The 22,036-nt window shown below is 45.0% G+C and overlaps 1 protein-coding gene across 1 annotated transcript; it reads left to right on the plus strand.

The window, feature by feature from the left end:
• Positions 1-1,465: 1,465 nt before the first annotated feature.
• LOC137305310 (fibroblast growth factor 21-like) lies at positions 1,466-21,554 on the plus strand. The gene is made up of 4 exons (XM_067974154.1): positions 1,466-2,110; positions 14,815-15,026; positions 18,466-18,566; positions 20,799-21,554. The coding sequence occupies exons 2-4, from the start codon at positions 14,819-14,821 to the stop codon at positions 20,970-20,972; spliced, it is 483 nt and encodes a 160-aa protein (XP_067830255.1). The 5' UTR covers positions 1,466-2,110; positions 14,815-14,818; the 3' UTR covers positions 20,973-21,554.
• Positions 21,555-22,036: the final 482 nt, after the last annotated feature.

Raw genomic sequence — 22,036 nt, forward strand, 5'->3', positions numbered from 1 at the left:
GAGATAGGGAGGGGTGAAACCATGGAGGGAATTGAACATGAGGATGAGAATTTTAAAATTGAGTCGTTGCTTGACTGGGAGCCAATATAGGTCAGCAAGCACAGGGGTGATGGGTAAATGGGACTTGGTGCGAAATAGGATACGGGCAGCAGAGTTTTGGATGAGCTCAAGTTTATGGAGGGTGGAAGATGGGAGGCCGGCCAGGAGAGCATTGGAATAGTCGGATCTGGAGGTAACAAAACCATGGATGAAGGTTTCAGCAGCAGGTGGGCTGAGGCAAGGGTGGAGATGGGCAGTAGGCGGTCTCAGTGATGGAGCGGATTATGGGGTCAGAAGCTCAGCTCAGGGTCAAATAGGATGCCGAGGTTGCGAACGGGTTTGATTCAGCCTGAGACAATGGCCAGGGAGAGGGATGGAATCGGTAGCTAGGGAACGGAGATTGTGATAGGGACCGAAGTCAATAGCTTCAGTCTTCCCAATATTTAATAGGATGAAATTTTAGATCATCCAGGAGTGCATGTTGAACAAGCAGACTGACAACACAGAGGCGGTGGAGGGGACGGGAGAGGTGGTGGTGAGGCAGAGCTGGGTGTCGTCAGCATACATGTGGAACCTGATGTGTTTTCAGATGAGCTCGCCAAGAGGGCCAAGGATACATCTTTGGGGGAATCCAGGGGTAACCTTGAGGGGGGGCGGGGTGGGGGGTGGAAGAGAAGCCATTGCAGGAGATTCTCTGGCTAAGTCTGGATAGGTCAGAGTGAAACCAGGCGAGGGCAGTCCCACCCAGCAGGACAACGAAGGAGAGACCTTGGAGGAGGATGGTGTGCTCAACCATGTGCAAAGGTGCAGACAGGTGGAGAAGGATGAGGAGGGATCGTGCACCATGATTACAGTCACATAGGATGTCATTTGTGACTTTTATTAGGGCTGTTTCAGTACTATGGCAGAGGCGCAAACCTGATTGGAGAAGTTCAAACATGGAATTGCGGGAAAGATGGGCACGGACTTGGGAGGAAAGGGATGGTGGAGATGGGGCGGGAGTTTGCAAGGACAGAGGGTCAAGGGTGGATTTTTTGAGAAGGGGGGACAGTACTACCTGAGGGGAGGGAACCATTTACAATATCAGCTAATATGGGGGCCAGGAAGGGGAATTGGATGGTCAGTAGTTTAGTGGGAATAGGGTTCAGAGAGCAAGAAGTGGGTCTCTTGGACAAGATGAGCTTGGTGAGGGCACGAGGGGAGAAACTGGAGAAAGATGAGGGTTCAGGGCCAGGGTAGGGGAGAACCTTTAGGGAAGTTTGGCTCAGTGGGCTAGGGGAAGGAAGAGATGCGGCAGAGGCAGCTGAGTGGGTGGTCACAATCTTAGCAATGAAGAAGTCCACCAGCCCCTCGCACATGTTGTTGGAGGTGAGGGTGGAGGGGGCAGGGGAAAGGGGTTTCAGGAGACAGTTGGGAATGGTGAAAAGAAGTGTTGGTTATCTTTGCATCCCAGGATGATCCTGGCATAGTGAGCAATTTTGGCAGAGGAGAGCAGGGCCCGCTAATGCTTGATGTGGTCCAGGCAGATCTGGTGATGAATGGCTTGTGCCATAAAAGTTAAAATCTGCGTCCCTTAGACTCAAGGGAACGAAGATGGGGGGGTCATACCAAGGGGAACGACCAGGGTGAGAGAGAGTGAGGGTTTTACTGAGGACAGGTGCATCAAAGGTGGAGGTGAGGGTATGATTGAGCAGATCGGTAGCTGCAGAAATATCATGACAAATAGAGGGCCAAAGGCACAGTTGGGAGTTTGAAAGTGCTCTTTTAAGTGACTTGGGAAGAAATCCACCAAAAATGGGCTGGAATTTTGGGAGCAGCGTGTAACCCTCTGCATCACACAGTCCCACTGGAAAATTATTCTTTAATGTCACTGACACTTTGGTAAGGATTATATTAAACTCATATTCCATTTATCAGAAACTTACTTAAATTTTCTCCAGACTAAGGTGGATTCCAAAAAGGAGAATTTACATTCAGTGCAACTGTGAACAGGTGACGGAGGAGCTGTAGCAAATCACAAAGCAAAAGGTCAGAGAAACAATCGCTGTCTCGAACTAAGGGAAAGAAACTGGTAATTATTCATTAACTTATCTATCTAAACAATATAACAAATCATATCAGTGATAGATTTCCACTGAAATGTTACGTTCTTTTACGACTGCAGACAAACTCAAGTAATTTGCTTTCTTATCGCTGCTAAGTATAGTCCCAGAGATTACTGAGAAATAGAAAGGACCCGAAAAGGACATCCACTGTTTGTTGAACTGATTGTCCACCTGTTCTCTCCAAGTTCCCCTATTTGCATACAGTGATTGGGTGACATTATGGGCAGAAACAGGGTGTGAAGGGTGGCTGAGAATGTGTGGGGACAGTTACTGACCCTGGGCTGGATATTGTGTGTTTGTGCAGTATGTGTGTGTGTGTGTGTGATTAAGTACCAGTGTGTGCATATGTGTGAGTATCTTGTGTGTGTCTGTGACTGTGAGAGCTTCTATATGTGTGTGAATACATACCTGTGTGTAAGTAGTGAGACTGTGTGTTAGCATCTGTTTGTAAGTGTGTGTATGTGTATCTATGTGAGTATGATTGTATGTGTGTGTGAGTATGTGTGTACATGTATCTATGTGAGTATGATTGTATGTGTGTGTGAGTATGTGTGTACATGTATCTATGTGAGTATGACTGTATGTGTGTGTGAGTATGTGTGTACATGTATCTATGTGAGTATGACTGTATGTGTGTGTGAGTATGTGTGTACATGTATCTATGTGAGTATGACTGTATGTGTGTGTGAGTATGTGTGTACATGTATCTATGTGAGTATGATTGTATGTGTGTGTGAGTATGTGTGTACATGTATCTATGTGAGTATGACTGTATGTGTGTGTGAGTATGTGTGTACATGTATCTATGTGAGTATGATTGTATGTGTGTGTGAGTATGTGTGTACATGTATCTATGTGAGTATGACTGTATGTGAGTATGACTGTATGTGTGTACATGTATCTATGTGAGTATGACTGTATGTGTGTGTGAGTATGTGTGCACATGTATCTATGTGAGTATGACTGTATGTGTGTGTGAGTATGTGTGTACATGTATCTATGTGAGTATGATTGTATGTGTGTGTGTGTATGTGTGTACATGTATCTATGTGAGTATGACTGTATGTGAGTATGACTGTATGTGTGTACATGTATCTATGTGAGTATGACTATGTGTGTGTGAGTATGTGTGTACATGTATCTATGTGAGTATGACTGTATGTGTGTGTGACTGTGTGTGTACATGTATCTATGTGAGTATGACTGTATGTGTGTGTGACTGTGTGTGTACATGTATCTATGTGAGTATGACTGTATGTGTGTGTGACTGTGTGTGTTTGTGTAGGACACATAGGAGAATAATGGGCAGCTCACAAGGACTCAAAGTCCTGAACTGTTGAAGCTGGAGGGTGTGTAGAACCTTAAGGAAGGAGAGAACAGATAGGGAAGGTAGATGTGTAACCCAGGGATACTGGGGAGCTAACAGAAGTTGATCCCATGGGAGGTGGAAAGTTACACATCTTTAAGGCTAACATTAGGGGTGTGCTTCACTCCAACAGATCAGAATAAGAAGGAGGACAGTTTGCTCTCAAGAAATAAGAAGGATGTGTGACAACAGGATATAAATGGGAGATTTCATAATCTCAGAATGTCCTGATGTGCTTCACAATGAATTATTCTTAGATGTGCTCACTGTTGTGTATTCAATCTCACAGCAGCAAATTTGCGCACAGCAAGGTCCCACAAACAGCAAATGGCCAGCTATTCTGTTTTGGTGGAAGTAAGATGTTGGCCAAGACACCAGGAGAACATCCTTGCTTTTCTTCAAATAGTGCCATGGGATCTTTTATGTCCATCTAAGTAATAAGATGGTGCCTTAGTTGAACTTATCATTCAAGGGACCAGCATCTCCAACAATGCAGTACTGAAGTATCAGCCTAGACAGAATCATAGAATCATAGAAGGTTACAGCACGGAAGGAGACCATTCGGCCCATCGAGTCCGCGCCAGCTCTCTGCAAGAGCAATCCAGCTAGTCCCACTCCCTGCCCTTTCCCTGTAGCCCTGCACATTTTTTCATTTTCAAGTACTTATCCAGTTCCCTTTTGAAGGCCATGATTGAATCTGCCTCCACCACCAGATCCTAATCACTCGCTGTGTAAAAAAGTTGATCCACATGTCACCTTTGGTTCTTTTGCCAATCACCTTAAATCTATGCCCTCTGGTTCTCTGGTTCCCACCAATGGGAACAGTTTCTCTCTATCCACTCTGTCTAGACCCTTCATGATTTTGAATACCTCTATCAAATCTCCTCACAACCTTCTCTGTTCCAAGGAGAACAACCCCAGCTTTGTAGAGAACATTCAGCTGGAGAGGACTTTGATTTAAAGGAGGGAGCCAAGGTTTTACAAAGAAAATGTGAAAGGGTTTGTATCTGAGCTGATCAGCGGCAGATGAAGATGAAACAGGCTGCCAGGAACTGTGCTGAGGCCAGGACACTGGATGCTTTAAGAAGCAACTAAATGATGTAATGGATAGGCAGTAGGATACAATCAAATGAGCCAAGCAGCTTTCTTCATCCAAACCTATCTGATGATCTTGAGATTGATGTTGGAGTAACTGAGGATGCAAGTTAATGAGATCTGGGCATTTTACTGGATACTCGATGTGTCCAATTACTGTGAAACAGCAACAAGACAAATAGAATGCTAAGCAAATGGCCAAAAAAAAAGAGTACAAGTCTGAAGAAGTCATACTTAAAATGTACAAAAGTCTAGTGAGACTGCCACTTGGGTATTGTTTCCATTTCTGGTCATCAATGCACAAGGGAAACATTGAAATCCTGGAGGCAGGGCAGAGAAGAGCCATTTAACTGACCTATGGCACTCCAGGACTCTGCTCCCCTGTAAAATCCTGAAGAGGAAAAGAAGCTTAGAAATCAGGTGTTATTTGGAGCTCATAGGAGGGTCATTGGTGAACTTTTTAAGAATGGAGTGATGACAAGAGTTTTGAGGGGGAGGCAGTATCTACTGAAAGGGATTAGTGGAAAAAGTCCAGCTGTTTTATACATTGTCAAATTTACTCTTGATAATGGGAGCCACAGAGCAGGATTACGTAGATATCATGGGGTTTTACTGAGACGTAGCATTGACATTAGATACAGCTTGATTATTGGTACTTCAGAATTTCTTTCTCTTGTTTGTTCCTCGTTTCTCTACCAGCTCTAACACCTCACCAGCTTATCAAACTCTTCTGTAAAACTGTAATCCCCATGGAGTGTAACATAGATTATCTTAATTGGGTTATTTTTGTGTTATCTCTTGTTAGTGCAAGTGGGTACAAAGTAATATTGGATTTTCATTTTGGATTATTATGCAAACCATTATTTGTGGTCGTCTCTGTGTCATTTATAGAATTTTACCACTCATCATAATTGATATGTATAACAAATCTGACCATGGACACAAGATTTGCCAATTGTACTCCTCCATTTCTCATAATACCACCTTGTCCAACCCTAGTCTGTCCACTTTAGTCTTCCATTCATGTATACGGTACCACCATCGCAGCTTTGGCTTTCATTCATCTTCTGAGGACATCTTTTCAGCTGTAGGGCACACATGCAATGCCCCTTGAAATCATCTCACTGTAACATTGCCCTTCACTGCATGGAAGCTATTCCTTCTCATCCCTTCCCTATGAGTCACTATGTTTTTCTATTGGGAATCTCAGGTAGAGGACCAAGGCTCCATTGTGCAGCCCAGCAGCAAAGCTGAAAACAGTAAGAGAAACAAAAAGGTAAATCAGGAAGCAGTGATTATGTGATGCCGAATTTGAGATTTAAAAGTAGAGATTGCAGCAAGAAGGGAAAATTGAGGGAGATGAGGAGTTATGTAGTTTTGAGGTCCTGAAAAGGAATGAGATTGAGGAGAAGACTTCTAATTTTTAAAACATTTGTTGCCCATCCCTAGTTGTCCTGAGAAGATAGTGGAAGGCTTCCTTGAACCATTGCAGTCCTTATGCTGCTGGTGTTCCTACAATGGCAACTAGGTGAGGAATTCCAGGATATTGACCCAGTAATGTTGAAGGAATGGCGATATATGCCCAGAACAAGATGGTGTGTGACTTGGAGATGAAATTGGGAGTTGATGGTGTTTCCACAACTTTGCTGCTCTTGTCCTCAGTGGTAGAGGTCACAGAGTGAGGTGCAGTTGAAGTAACTTTGGTGAGTTGCTGGAATGCATCCTATAGACAGTATGTGCTGCAGCCACAGTGCTCCAACAGTGGAGGGGGTGGATATCGAGTCCAGTGCCAGATCAAGTGAATTGTTCTGTCCTGGATAGTGATGAGCTTCTTGAGTGTTATTGTGGCTGCCCTCATCCAGGCAAGTGGAGAGTATTCCATCGCACTCCTGACTTGAGCCTTGTAGATGGTGGAAAGGCTTTGAGGGATCAGGTGAGTCACTCATTGCAGCATGCCCAGCCTCTGTTCTGCTCTTGTAGCCACGGTGTTGATATGGCTGGTCCATTTCAGCTTCTGGACAATGGTGACCCCGAAGATGTTGCTGGGGCCTCGGCATTGCTGGTACAGTTGTTGGTCAGGGTAGATAGCTGGGCTTTCTCATGTCCAAGATGGTCATTACCTGGCACTTATGTGGTGCAAGTGTCACCCACCACTTGTCAGCTCAAGCTTGGATGTTATCCAGGTCCTGCTGTAGGCTGACATGGGCAGCTTCATTATCGGAGGAGTTGTGAATGGAGCTGAATACTATAGAATCATTGGCGGGGGAGGGTGGCGGGGGGGGGGGGAGGGTGGTTGGGGGAGGGTGGCGGGGGAGGGTGGCGGGGGAGGGTGGTTGGGGGAGGGGTGGCGGGGGGAGGGTGGCGGGGGAGGGTGGTTGGGGGAGGGGTGGCGGGGGGAGGGGTGGCGGGTGGGAGGGTGGCGGGTGGGTGGGGGGAGGGGGAGGGTGGCGGGTGGGTGGGGGGAGGGTGGCGGGTGGGTGGGGGGAGGGTGGGGGTGGGGGAGGGTGGCGGGGGGGAGTGGCGGGGGGGAGTGGCGGGGGGGAGTGGCGGGGGGGAGTGGCGGGGGGAGTGGGGGGGGAGTGGCCCTGATAATAAAGGATGACATAAGGACAGTGGTCAGAAAGGATCTTGGCTCGGATGATCAGAAAGTAGAATCAATGTGGGTGGAAATAAGAAATAACAAGGGGCAGAGAACACTGGTGGGAGTAGTTTATAGGCCCCTCCAACGGTAGCAATACTGTTGGACAGAGTATAAATCAAGAAATAATGGAAGCTTGTAACAAATGCAATGCAATAATTGTGGGGGGATTTAACCTTCATATAGACTGGGCAAATCAAATTGGCAAAAGTAGTCTGGAGGACGAGTTCATGGAAGGCATTCAAGACAGTTTCCTGGAACAATACATCGTGGAACCAATCAGGGAACAGGCTATTTTAGATCTTGTCTTGTGTAATGAGACAGGATTAATTAGTAATCACATAGCAAGGGATCCTCTGGGGAAGAGTGATCATAATATGATTGAATATCACATTGAGTTCGAGAGTGACGTACTTAAGTCTGAAACTAGAGTCTTAAACTTAAATAAAGCCAATTGCGTAGGTATGAGGAGCGAGTTGGCTAAGGTAGATTGGGAAATTAGATCAAAAGGAATGACGGTAGATAAGCAATGGCGAACATATAAAGAAATATTTCATAATTCTCAACAAATATACATTTTGTTGAGAAATAAAAACTCCACAGGAAAATTAATCCATCTGTGGCTAACTAGAGAAGTTAAGGATAGTATTAGATTAAAAGAAGAGGCTTATAATGTTGTGAAGAAGAGTAGTAAGCCTGAGGATTGGGAGAGTTTTAGAAACCAGCAAAGGATGACCAAAAAATTGATAAAGAGGGAGAAAATAGAATATGAGAGTAAACTAGCAAGAAATATAAAAACAGATTGTAAGAGCTTCTACAAGGATATAAAAAGGAAGAGAGCAGCAAAAGTAAACGTGGATCCCTTAGAGGCTGAGACAGGAGAAATTATAATCAGGAATAAGGAAATGACAGAGACGTCAAACAAATATTTTGTATTTGTCTTCACAGTAGAAGATACAGAAAATATACCAGAAATAGTGGGGAAACCAAGGGTCTAATGAGAGTGAGGAACTTAAAGTAATTAACATTAGTAAAGAAAAAGTACTGGAGAAATTAATGGGACTAAAAGCTGACAAATCCCCTGGACCTGATGGCCTACACTGTAGGGTTCTAAAAGAGGTGGCTGCAGAGATAGTGGATGCATTGGTTTTGATCTTCCAAAATTCCCGAGATTCTAGAATGGTCCCAATGGATCGGAAGATAGTAAATTTAACCCCACTATTCAAGAAAGGAGGGAGAGAGAACACAGGGAACTACAGGCCAGTCAGCCTGATATCAGTCGTCGGGAAAATGCTGGAATCTGTTATTAAGGGAGTGGTAACAGGGCACTTAGAAAATCATAATATGATTAGGCAGAGTCAACATGGTTTTATGAAAGGGAAATTGTGTTTGACAAATCTATTAGAGTTTTTTGAGGATGTAACTAGCAGGGTAGATAGAGGGGAACCAGTGGGTGTAGGATATTTGGATTTTCAAAAGGCATTCAATTAAGTGCCACATAAAAGATTGTTACACAAGATAAGGGCTCATGGGGTTGGGGGTAATATATTAGCATGGACAGAGGATTGGTTAATGGACAGAAAACAGAGAGTAAGGATAAATGGGTCATTCTCGGGTTGTCAGGCTGTAACTAGTGGGGTGCCGCAAGGATCTGTGCTTGGGCCTCAGCTATTTACAATCTATATTAATGACTTAGATGAAGGGACCGAGTGTAATGTATCCAAGTTTGCTGATGATACAAAGCTAGGTGGGAAAGTAAGCTGTGAGGAGGACACAAAGAGTCTGCAAAAGGATATAGACAGGTTAAATGAGTGGGCAAGAAGGTGGCAGATGGGGTATAATGTGGGGAAATGTGAGGTTATTCACCTTAGTAGGAAGAATAGAAAAACAGAATATTTTTTAAATGGTGAGAAACTATCAAATGTTCATGTTCAGAGGGATTTGGGTGTCCTTGTACATGAAACACAGAAAGTTAATGTAGGTACAGCAAGCAATTAGGAAGGCAAATGGCATGTAGGCCTTTATTGTAAGGGGGTTTGGAGTACAAGAGTAAGAAAGTCATACTACAGTTGTACAGGGCATTGGTGAGACCACACCTGGAGTACTGTGTACAGTTTTGATTTTCTTATCTAAGGAAGGATATATTTGCCTTCGAGGCGGTGCAACAAAGGTTCAGTAGATTGATTCCTGAGATGACCAACCAATATCACTAAAACAGATGATCTGGTCATTATCAAATTGCTGTTTGTGGGATCTTGCTTTGCGCAAATTGGCTGCTGTATTTCCTACATTACAACAGTGAACACACTTCAAAAATACTTCATTGGCTGTAAAGAGCTTTGGGACGTCCTGAGGTGGTGAAAAGCACCATATAGATGCACGTCTTTCTTTCTTATGAGAGGGTTGACCTATGAGGAGAGATTGAGTAAATTGGGCCTGTATTCTCTGGAGTTTAAAAGAATGAGAGGCTGTTTCCCCAGGGTGGGGAATCTAGAACTAGGGGGCACAGTCTCAGGGTAGGGGGTCGGACATTTAAGACTGAGATGAGGAGGAATTTCTTCACTCAGAGGGTTGTGAATCTTTGGAAGTCTCTACCCCAGAGGGCTGTGGATGCTGAGTCATTGAATATATTCAAGGCTGAAATCGATAGATTTTTGGACTCTAAGGGAATCAAGCAAGATGGGGATTGGGTGGGAAAGTGGAGTTGAGGTTGAAGATCAGCCATTGAATGGGGGAGCAGGCTCGAGGGGCCGTATGGCCTACTCCTGCACCTATTTCTCATGTACTGAGGAGCTCCTGCAATGCTGTCCAGGGACTGTGATGAATGGCCTCAAATAACTACAACCATTTGACACTGTGACGACACATGGAAGCATTGAATGTTGCAGAACAGGAACAAATCCTCAGAACCAGGAGACTGGTCAAGAAGGTACGAGCCCATGGAATCCAGGGTGCCTTGGCACTTTGGATACAAAACTGGCTTAGTGGCAGAAGGCAGAGGGTGATGGTCGAAGGTTGTTTTTGTGACTGGAAGCCTGTGGCCAGTGGGGTACCACAGGGATCGGTGCTGGGTCCCTTGCTGTTTGTGGTCTACATTAATGACTTGGATATGAATGTAAAAGGTATGATCAGTAAGTTCGCTGATGATACAAAGATTGGTAGGGTGGTAAATAGCGAGGAGGATAGCCTCAGTCTGCAGGACGATATAGATGGGTTGGTCAGATGGGCGGAACAGTGGCAAATGGAATTTAACCCGGAAAAGTGCGAGGTGATGCACTTTGGAGGGACTAACAAGGCAAGGGAATACACAATGAATGGGAGGACCCTAGGCAAGACAGAGGGTCAGAGGGATCTTGGTGTGCAAGCTCACAGATCCCTGAAGGCGGCGGAACAGGTAGATAAGGTGGTAAAGAAGGCATATGGGATACTTGCCTTTATTAGCCGAGGCATAGAATATAAGAGCAAGGAGGTTATGATGGAGCTGTATAAAACACTGGTTAGGCCACAGCTGGAGTACTGTGTGCAGTTCTGGTCGCCACACTACAGGAAGGATGTGATCGCTTTGGAGAGGGTGCAGAGGAGATTCACCAGGATGTTACCAGGGCTGGAGCGCTTCAGCTATGAAGAGAGACTGGGAAGATTGGGTTTGTTTTCCTTGGAGCAGAGGAGGCTGAGGGGGGACATGATTGAGGTGTACAAAATTATGAGGGGCACAGATAGGATGGATACTAAGGAGCTTTTTCCCTTCGTCGAGGATTCTATAACAAGGGGACATAGATTCAAGGTAAAAGGCGGGAGGTTTAGAGGGGATTTGAGAAAGAACTTTTTCACCCAGAGGGTGGTTGGAGTCTGGAACTCACTGTCTGAAAGGGTTGTGGAGGCAGGAACCCTCACAACATTCAAGAAGCATTTGGATGAGCACTTGAAATGCCATAGCATACAAGGCTACGGACCAAATGCTGGAATATGGGATTAGAGTAGACAGGGCTGATGGCCGGCGCGGACACGATGGGCCGAAGGGCCTCTATCCGTGCTGTATAACTCTATGACTATGACTCTAACCATCAACTCTTCACTGGTGTCTCCACATGAACCACCCAGTCCTAATCCCACTCTTCTGCTCACTCCCCGAACCCTTTAATAGCACATCCAGTCTAATCCCACTCGCCACAGAAACATAGGATCTTACAGCACAAAAGAGGCCATTTGGCCCATCACACCCTTGCTGGAGCTATTCAAAACTAATTCCAAGACCCTGCTCCTTCCCCACAGCCCTTCAAAATTTATCCAATTTTCCCTTCAAAGATGCAATGGTCTCTCCTGGTGGGAAAGCATTCCATGCTCCATGCACCTGCTGCATAAAGACAGTTTTCTGAACCACTCTCCGAGTGCCAATTTTAGATTGATGACTTGTCTGAAGATAGGTCCAATTGGATACCATTCCTTTGTAGACATGCATGTTATGTTCTTACTGCCTCACCAGATCTTACTGCTTCCTCTCCTGCCACCTCCACTCGCTGCTCCTCTCCTTTAGCCAATACTCGTTCCTCAAACTCACCGTGTATGTTCTGAGGGGCTAGTATCCTCGCTGGAGCCTGGGGAGTTGGAATGCTTTACGCAACGTGCTGCAAAGTGCCTGGGGCTGAGCTGCACTTTCTCTGAGTGTGTTTTACAACATATTCCCCACAGAATGGCTTCAAGACAAGTAGGACCATATGACTCTGGTGCACCATGCAGCTGATTAGCAAATGTAGCCCCTACTGCCAGGATTTCAAAACGGAGTCACAATATGAAGGGTCATAGCAGATGGAGGGATACTGGGTGGGTGGAGGCATGATAATTTCTAACTTCCCCTTTTAATCCCCTCTATGGGTTCCTGCCAAGGAGGCCAACTGCTGTCTCCATATGAGTAGCCATGATGTGGAGATGCTGGTGATGGACTGGGGTTGACAATTGTAAACAATTTTACAACACCAAGTTATAGTCCAACAATTTTATTTTTAATCCCACAAGCTTTCGGAGGCTTCCCCCTTCCTCAGGTGGTGTGGAAAAAAAACCCACCTGAGGAAGGGGGAAGCCTCCGAAAGCTTGTGGGATTAAAAATAAAATTGTTGGACTATAACTTGGTGTTGTAAAATTGTTTACAATTTCCATATGAGTAGTGAGCTGCTCTAATATAACTGACCCACTTTCTGACCTGACTCCCAACCGTAGCCTGTAAGCATTTGTGAAGACATTTAGCAAGAGGCACAGCAGACATGGCAGCATCCCTGAACCCTGACTATGTCTCTTCCTGGCCCTGGGCACTCCCATTAGTTCACTTAGTATTTTCCAGGCACATCTTTTTTTGTGGCTGACCTGTTAATAGCTCTGTACATGAAACTATTGGTCCCCACTGGCAAGGTGTCATGTAACTTCTGTGGAATGAAGGAAACAATGGCATGTTTTAGCCTGGCAGATGAAGTATCTGAAGATGCAGTGAATGGCAGTTACATTGGGGCAACATCTTGTACCAAGGAACAGTATGAATGTGTGCAGAGGCTCCTATACTTACCTCAGCACTTCTTTAGATGCTGAACTTCCTCTTGTGCTCCCAACTCCAGCATAGTTGGGAGAGGGCACTCACTCATCCCATGACCACCTCCCACGCAGGTTGGACATCTGCTTGAAGAGGTGGGTACTTTCCATTCCAAGAAAGGCCCCACCCTCTGGCAACAGGACCTCCAAGGCATTATTCCTGAAAGTGGGAGTTTTTTTCATGGCCATTTCACAATATCTCTGCCTCCTCCTTCTCTACCACTCCTCAACTTCCCTTTAAGGGGCAGCAGGAGTCCTTTAAGAGTGACCGGTTGACCCAATTTTCCAACTGGCAGCCAACCAACTTCCAGGTTGACTCCCTGTTTTCCACGTACAGGGAGCCCTTACAAATTAAATGAATGGGCCTAAACTGGAAAATTGGGCCAGAGCAGTCTCCCAACCTGCTCAGGTGGGTGCGCAAAACACTGTGCGATTTTCAGGAAATTGCGGCTTATTATATCATTTAAAAGGGAACTGGAGTTGTACTTGAAAAGAAATATAAATGGACACAAAGAAAGTGCAGGAAAATGTGACAGCTCTTGTTGAAGAGCCAGACTGACAAGGGCGTGATCCTTCTGTACTGTAAATACTATTCTCGATTCTACTACATTTATTCTTTGCCTTTCTTACTAATTACTGGCTATTCTGATACTGAAGGGCCATTTTAGTGCTCACTAGCCTCTAAGTATTCATTTTTAATATCCCTTTTAACCTGCTTTAAATTCTAGTACTCCACCCAGAGTTCTCACACTCCTTTATTCCCTGAAATCTTTTATCATTTATTATCCTTATTCTCATTTTAATTGAGAAAATGAGAAGGAGGTGATCTAATCCCCACACCTCTTTATAGTACATGCTCTGATCACACATGTAAAATTATCTTAGATTGCAGTGAAGCAGAAACGTATGGATTTAGATAACAGGAAGATAGCAACATTTTATTATTTCTGTTGAGGGGGAGGGATTGTAATCAGGATGGATATAAAGCACCACAACAAGCTGACTGGCCTCAGATCCCTGAAAGGAGGAGTAGAACAGGCTTCAGCTGACAGCACATTCCGATTCAAGTTCCTGGTCAGTCTCCAACTCGCGCTCTCTGCCAGTCTGTTTTAGGTTTCAGACCAGCCTCTGATTTGAGCTCCAAGCCAGTCTATCTGTGATTGTGAGCGTGAGACTGTATATTTTGAGAATATTTTCTCTCAGCATTGTTTGAATTATTTATACTTATTCTATCTAAATGCTAAAGTTTCTTTTAAAACAGTGGGATTGATTTTATCTGTACCGCCTGGTGGTTAAAAACAAGCAGGTGACTTTAGCTGCTCAAATCCCGACCATTTCTGACTGTTTGCGATGTTAACCTGCGGGATTTTGCAGGCGGATGAGTGGTCCGCCTAAAGCAGGCAGTAGCCTCATAAATTAATATAAATCAGGGTCCTATTACACCAATAGCAGCCCAGTGCGGAGAAGGCATCGCGACTCTCCTGCTAAGCAGGAGCAGGTCTGCAGCTGGTCTGGAGACAGAAGAGGGCCTTCTGGAAAGTCTAAAACTTTCCTTTGTGGAGCAGGAGTGCTTGTCCAGACCCCACAAGGAAAGTCTCGGCCTCCCTGCCCTGGACACAACTCCCCCCAAAACCCCTTACTTGACACTTAACTAGAAGCCGGCGGGTGACCCAGGACCGCCCGGTGACCAAGGGTCGCCTGATGCTCACCTGGCAGCAGCCGCTCCGCGTCCTCTTCACTCCCATTCCGGAGGGGATACTTAATTGAGGCCTAATGGTTAAAATCTCTGTCACTTCCTCCTGCCTGTGCTGAGTGGGAAATGAACTTGCCTGAGCAGTTTGCTCCGAGTTAAAATCTGACCCAGTATTTTAAATTTAAAATCGTTCTTTGGGTATAACAATTCTGTTTGTAAGTTTATGGAAGCAGTTTTAGAACTGATTTGAGATAATTTAAATCCCAACATTATTAACAAGTTGTTTTTTTGCTGCTGTTAGCACCATGTCCCACTCAGTGTCTGCACCGTGTGTGGTGTTAATTCTGGCAATGTGCGTGACAGAACTGATCGAGTCAACGCCAGTGGGGCAGCCCAACCAGAACAATCATGGCCAAGGGCATGACCTACCCGCAACCAATCAGCACCCAATCCTGTACGTACAGATCAATGATGATGGGCATGTCAACAAGTCGCGACATCAGAATGACTACAGTAAGGAAATTCTCATTTAAACTCTTCTGTGAATCTTTGGTTGTTTATTGTTGAGTGAGTTTCTACTTCCTCGGTGGCAGGGTGGATAAATGCTTAACTTAGTGTGGTGTTAAACTATATGGACCAGGACGGTCTGAGGTTTGGTCCCCAGTCTGTTGATTCAGACGACAGCAGGCCAGCTTTCAGAGTGCTATAGTGGGCCTCACAGGCCTGAAGACCATAAATCAGCCAGGATTCCTGCTCCTGATCACCGTCTAGTGACTCCTGCAGAAAAATGCATTAATCGAGTTTCGCTGAGATTCCCTCCACAATCAAATAGGATACTGATATTCTCTCTCCAGGCTTACATTTGGTGAATGGCCAGCTGGGTGAAGTACTGTAGAACATCCAGCAAGAGCCAATGTCTTCGGGGGAAAGAAAGGGTATCCAAAGATCGAGCTCCCTGGATGAGTAAAGATATAGAGATTAAAATGAAACAGAAAAAGGAGGCTTATGACAAATATAAGGTTCATAATACAGCAGAGAATCAGGCTAAATACAGAAAGTACAGGGGAGAACTGAAAAAGGAAATAAGAGGGGCAAAGAGAGAGTCTGAGAATAGGTTAGCGACTAACATAAAAGGGAATCCAAAAGTCTTTTATAAACATATAAATTGTAAGAGGGTAGTCAGAGGAAGGGTGGGGCCAATTAGAGACCAAAAAGGAAATCTTCTTGTAGAGGCAGAGGGCATGGCTGAGGAACTAAATGAATACTTTGCATCGGTCTTCACTAGAGAAGAGGATGGTATCAATGTTAAGGTAAGGGAGGAGGTAGTAGAGATAGGATAAAAATAAAGAGGAGGGACTTAAAAGGTTGGCAATACTCAAAGTAGAAAAGTCACCCGGTCCGGATGGGATACATCCTAGATTACTGAGGGAAGTAAGGGTGGAAATTGCGGAGGTTCTGGCCACAATCTTTCAATCCTCCTTAGATATGGGAGTGGTGCCAGAGGACTGGAGGATTGCAAATGTTACACTCCTGTTCAAAAAAGGGGAGAGGGAAAAACCCGGCAATTACAGGCCAGTCAGTCTAACGTCGGTGGTGGGGAAACTTTTAGAGACAATAATCCGGGACAAAATTAATTGGCATTTGGAAAAGTATAGGTTAATAAATGAAAGCCAGCACAGATTTGTTAAAGGCAAATCGTGTTTGACTAACTTGATTGAGTTCTTTGATGAAGTAACGGAGAGGGTTGATGTTGTGTATATGGACTTTCAAGAAGACTTTATCAAAAGTACCATACAATAGACTTGTCAGCAAAATTAAAACCCATGGGATTAAAGGAACGGTGGCAGTGTGGATACAAAATTGGCTCAGGGACAGAAAGCAGAGAGTAGTGGTGAACAATTGTTTTTCAGACTGGAGGGAAAAAGTGTTCCCCAGGGGTCAGTATTTGGACCACTGCTCTTATTGATATTTATTAATGACCTGGACTTGGGTATAATTTCAAAGTTTGCAGATGACATGAAACTCGAAAATGCAGTAAACAATGAGGAGGATAGTAACAGACTTCAGGAGGACACAGACAAGCTGGTAAAATGGGCAGTCACATGGCAGATGAAAATTAATGCAGAGAAATATGAAGTGATTCATTTTGGTAGGAAGAATGAGGAGAGGCAATATAAACTAAATGGTACAATTTTAAAGGGGGTGCAGGAACAGAGAGACCTGGGGGTGTATGTACACTAGTCTTTGAAGGTGGCAGGACAGGTTGAGAAGCTGTTAAAAAAGCATATGGGATCCTGAGCTTTATCAATAGAGGCATAGAGTACAAAAGCAAGGAAGTCATGCGAAACTTTTTTAAAACACTGGTTCGGCCCCAGCTGGAGTATTGATTCCAATTCTGGGACTGCACTTTCGGAAGGATGTCAAGGCCTTAGAGAGGGTGCAGAGGAGATTTACTAGAATGGTGCCAGGGATGAGGGACTTCAGTTACTTGGAGAGACTAGAGAATCTGGGGTTGTTCTCCTTAGAACAGAGAAGGAGGTTTGATCGAGGTGTTCAAAATCATGAATGGTTTTGATAGAGTAAATAAGGAGAAACTGTTTCCAGTGGCAGAAGGGTCGGTAACCAGAGGACACAGATTTAAGGTGATCGGCAAAAGAACCAAAGGCGACATGAGGAAACATTTTTTTACGCAGCGAGTTGTGATGATCTGGAATGTGCTGCCTGAAAGGGCGGTGGAAGCAGATTCAATAACTTTCAAAAGGGAATTGGAAAAATACTTGAAGGGGAAAAATTTGCAGGGCCATGGCGAAAGAGCAGGGAAATAGGACTAATTGGATAACTCTTTCGAAGAGCAGGCATAGGGCCTCCTTCTTTGCTATATCATTCTACGATTCTTCAGGAGAGCAGGAGAGAAACCTGAAAGAAAAATAACGGATCTGGACAAGCCCAGTTGTTAATTAGTCCTGCTTATCTACACCAGTCTTTGGGTCAGCTGAGTTGACAGATACAGATAGACAGCCTGTTACACTTTGGGGGTGATTTTAAACCCCAAGAACGGGTGGGTTGGGGGCGGGTGGGAGTTGAAAATAGTTGTTTTTTTGGGTCGCAACTGCAAAATTTTCGGACTTTGCATTCCCAGTGGGAAGCCTGGACTTTAATGCGCTGACATTAAACCCGGAAATAAAGCTGGGTTGCAGTCGCGACCCAAAAAACAACTATTTTCAACTCCCACCCGTCCCAAACCCACCCATTCTTGGGGTTTAAAATCACCCCCTTTGTCTCTATCCCACTTGGGAAAAGGTGAGGCTGTAACGCCCAACCTGCACTGGTGGAGTTGGCCCAGTACGACCTTTCTTCAGCTGTTTCATATTGTACATTTCTACTGAGTGAACTCTTGATCACTACATAAGCTAACAGTGCCTGATGAAGGAATATCAATACCTTTAAAGGTGGCACTGAGTGTTAGCGTACCACAGAGCAAGAGGAATACATCACTCAGTCCCCACTGTTTAAAGGGAGCTGAATATAGGCTACAAGAAATTCAGAGGGTAGAGGGATGTCTGTACAGTTCCTGATACCTCCACATGTCCACCCACCAGCACAGTAGCAGCTCAGTGGGTAGCACTCTTACGCTGAGTCAGAAGGTTGTGGGTTTAAGTCCCACTCCAGAAACCTAAGCACAAAATCCAAGCTGACACTCTTGTGCAGTACTGAGGGTAGTGCTCAATTGTCTCAGGGATGAGATGCTAAACCAAGGCCCCGTCAGCCCTCTCAGGTAGATCCCATGGCACTATTTTGAAGAAGAGCAGGGAGTTCTCCCCAGTGTCCTGGCCAATATTTACCACTAATGCAGATTCCCTCCCTGTGATTCCATACCTCCCTTTCCTATCCAGTTTTAGACTATGAAGTCAGTAGAATGGAGTCTTTCACTAACACTGCCTGTCATTTGCAGCTCTGATGGATATTGCATTCACCAAGAGTGGGATTGTGATTAAAGGAAGAAAGAGTGCTCGGTATTTGTGCTCACATCCGAACAATATTCTATATAGCATGGTGAGTAGCAGCATGTGAAATACATTTACAGCCTCAACACTTGGCCCTTTTTACAAGAAGTGGAGATTCTAGTGGTCCCTGTTCATTCATCACATTATGCCTGGCTGAATTATATGAACATTTTCCAATGAAAACCCATTCATACTTGGTCAATCTCTGGAGTCCCCCAAGGATCTATCCTTGACCCCTTCCTATTTCTCATCTACATACAGCCCCTCGGAGACATCATCCGAAAAGACAGCGTCAGGTTCCACATGTACGCTGACAACACCCAGCTCTGCCTCACCACCAACTCTCTCAACCCCTCCATTGCCTCTGTGTCATAACACTGTTTGTCCGACATCCAGTACTGGATGAGCAGAAATTTCCTCCAATTAAAAACTGGGAAGACTGAAGCCATCGTCTTCAGTCCCTGGCACAAACTCCGTTCCCTAGTCACCGACTCCATCCCTCTCCCCGGCTGCTGTCTGAGGCTGAACCAGACCGTTCACAACCTCGGCCTTCGATTTGACCCTGAGATGAGCTTTCGACCACATAGCTGCTCCGTCACCAAGACCGCCTACTTCTACCTCCGTAACATCGCCCGTCTCTACTCCTGCCTCAGCTCATCTGCCGCTGAAACCCTCATCCTTGCCTTTATTACCTCTAGACTTGACTATTCCAATGCTCTCCTGGCCGGCCTCCCATCTTGCACCCTCCATAAACTCGAGCTCATCCAAAACTCTGCTGCCTGTATCCTAACTCGCACCAAGTCCCGTTCACCCATCACCCCTGTGCTCACTGACCTACATTGGCTCTCGGTCCAACAACGCCTCGATTTTAAAATTCTCATCCTTGTTCTCAAATCCCTCCATGGCCTCGCCCCTCCCTATCTCTCTATCCTCCTGTAGCTCTACAACCCTCCGAGATCTCTGCCCTCCTCCAACTCTGACCTGTTGCACATCCCCAATTTTAATCGCTCCACCATTGGCGGCCATGCCTTCAGCTGCCTGGGCCCTAAGCTCTGGAATTCCCTCCCTAAACCTCTCCGCCTCTCTCTCCTCCTTTAAGAGGCTCCTTAAAACCTCCCTCTTTGACCAAGCTTTTGGTCTCCTGTCCTAATATTTCCTTATGTGGCTCGGTGTCAAATTTTGTTTGATAATTGCTCCTGTGAAGCGCCTTGGGACGTTTTACTACGTTAAAGGGGCTATATAAATGCAAGTTGTTGGTTGTTGTTGAGGTTCACACTATTCAGGGGAGGAGTTTCACAGTTTAGGGGGGAGGAGTTTCACAGTTTAGGGGGGAGGAGTTTCACAGTTTAGGGGGAGGAGTTTCACAGTTTAGGGGGGAGGAGTTTCACAGTTTAGGGGGAGGAGTTTCACAGTTTAGGGGGGAGGAGTTTCACACTATTCAGGGGAGGAGTTTCACAGTTTAGGGGGGAGGAGTTTCACAGTTTAGGGGGAGGAGTTTCACAGTTTAGGGGGGAGGAGTTTCACAGTTTAGGGGGAGGAGTTTCACAGTTTAGGGGGGAGGAGTTTCACACTATTCAGGGGAGGAGTTTCACAGTTTAGGGGGGAGGAGTTTCACAGTTTAGGGGGGAGGAGTTTCACAGTTTAGGGGGGAGGAGTTTCACAGTTTAGGGGGAGGAGTTTCACAGTTTAGGGGGGAGGAGTTTCACACTATTCAGGGGAGGAGTTTCACAGTTTAGGGGGGAGGAGTTTCACAGTTTAGGGGGAGGAGTTTCACAGTTTAGGGGGGAGGAGTTTCACACTATTCAGGGGAGGAGTTTCACAGTTTAGGGGGGAGGAGTTTCACAGTTTAGGGGGGAGGAGTTACCTAATCCAAGAGTTGCAAACCCTATTCCGGGTTATGTCGGATATTTCTAAAACCAGTCTATGAAGAACATTGAGCCAAAAACCTTGTTTCTGACGATTATTTGTGTAGAGAGAATCGTTATGTTTGGAAAGAATTTGTTTTCCATATTATGTCTCAGAACCATTATAGAATGCATATTGATCAGTTGAAGTACACTGTTTGTATAATATAAGGGAATTATGCAATGTTGTATCTGTCCTGTATTATACCTGATTGAGGAGGGATTGATTTAGTCACCAGGGTTTAAGAAGGGATAGAAAAACAAACTGCTTGAACACGAGCGTTCTGTTGCACAACTTACCTTGAGTTACCAACGTGCAGTTGTTGTTGGCCTAAATTCAATATCTTTCGAACCCTCTGAATTGATGTTTTTTTCAGTTTCAGTTGAAGGAGAACTGCAAATTCAAAGAAGGCAGTGCTAACGGCCCCTTAAATGATCAGGGAAACTCAAAAAAACTCAACCTTTCTCCTGTGACGATGCACAGCGAATGTGTAAAATCTGGACACATCAATCCCAATTTACCAGACCCATTGGGAATGATTGAATGTTGAAGATCACCGCAGCTCAGGAGTTCAGAAATAATTATGGGCGTTACTGTCATTTATTTTTACTTATTTATTTAAAAACTTAATAGTCTTAGATCAATATGAGTTAATTGTTGTATTTATATAAATATAGGACAGTTACGTAAAATGAAATGTTGAAACTTGTTTGTTTTAATACCCTATTTATATAAATGGTTGCTCAGTGTTTGTGAGACTCCTCTTATTTTGAACTTGCCTCTTTGCACAGACTGGGGGGTCTGGCGGCCTCACCAAAGCCACTGAACATCTGGACAATCGCACCATGCAGTTGCTGAGATATCGCGTCTCGAACTTTGCGTTTCCCAATGTTGGGGATGGGGAGGGGAATGATCTGTTCAGTCACCAAAATGAAAATTGCAACATTGGCCGGGAGGGCAGGCTGAGAGCTAAGGCAGAACACAATGTCCAGGGATACATGGCCTCACCATCACGCGATGGCTCTGGGCATGAAGGCAGCCTTGCCATATAAACTGGTACAAAACCTAATGAGCCAACCTCCCTTACCCACAAAACACATTGCGAATCATGTACAAAGAACACATATGCTGCAGACACAGCTTCTGGGATTATTAGATAAGCTGTAATTCACAGGTATCCATTAATCTCCGTTTATACTGAACTTGCTCCATGGTGATATGTTCATATTCATGAGATGTCAGTAAACTCAATTCTTTTTGTACTAATTTACATGTTTTCTTTTATTTTCCTCACAAAGCCCATCCCCCCTTTTGGCCGCATTGTATATGTGTTACTTTCTTTTCTAACCAAAGAGACTGCAGGAAATCTATTTTACAAAGTTACTTGAATTAGGAATTGAAGATTCCTCCCGGATTCTGCAGCAGGTCACACACTGATGGGGAACAATCTCCTCTCCTTTTCTCGCTTCCCTGTGTATATGAATTCTCAGTCTTAAAGCAGTTCCTGGTAGCAGATAAAGTCAGCACAAATTGGCCATTCTCAATCAGAGGGTCAGTGATATGGCAAATGGGAACTGCTCCCCGGTGTAATAGCGGAGAGTGGAACTGAGAAAC

Source organism: Heptranchias perlo, chromosome 40 (assembly GCF_035084215.1).
Source record: "Heptranchias perlo isolate sHepPer1 chromosome 40, sHepPer1.hap1, whole genome shotgun sequence".
NCBI classification, from domain to species: domain Eukaryota; kingdom Metazoa; phylum Chordata; class Chondrichthyes; order Hexanchiformes; family Hexanchidae; genus Heptranchias; species Heptranchias perlo.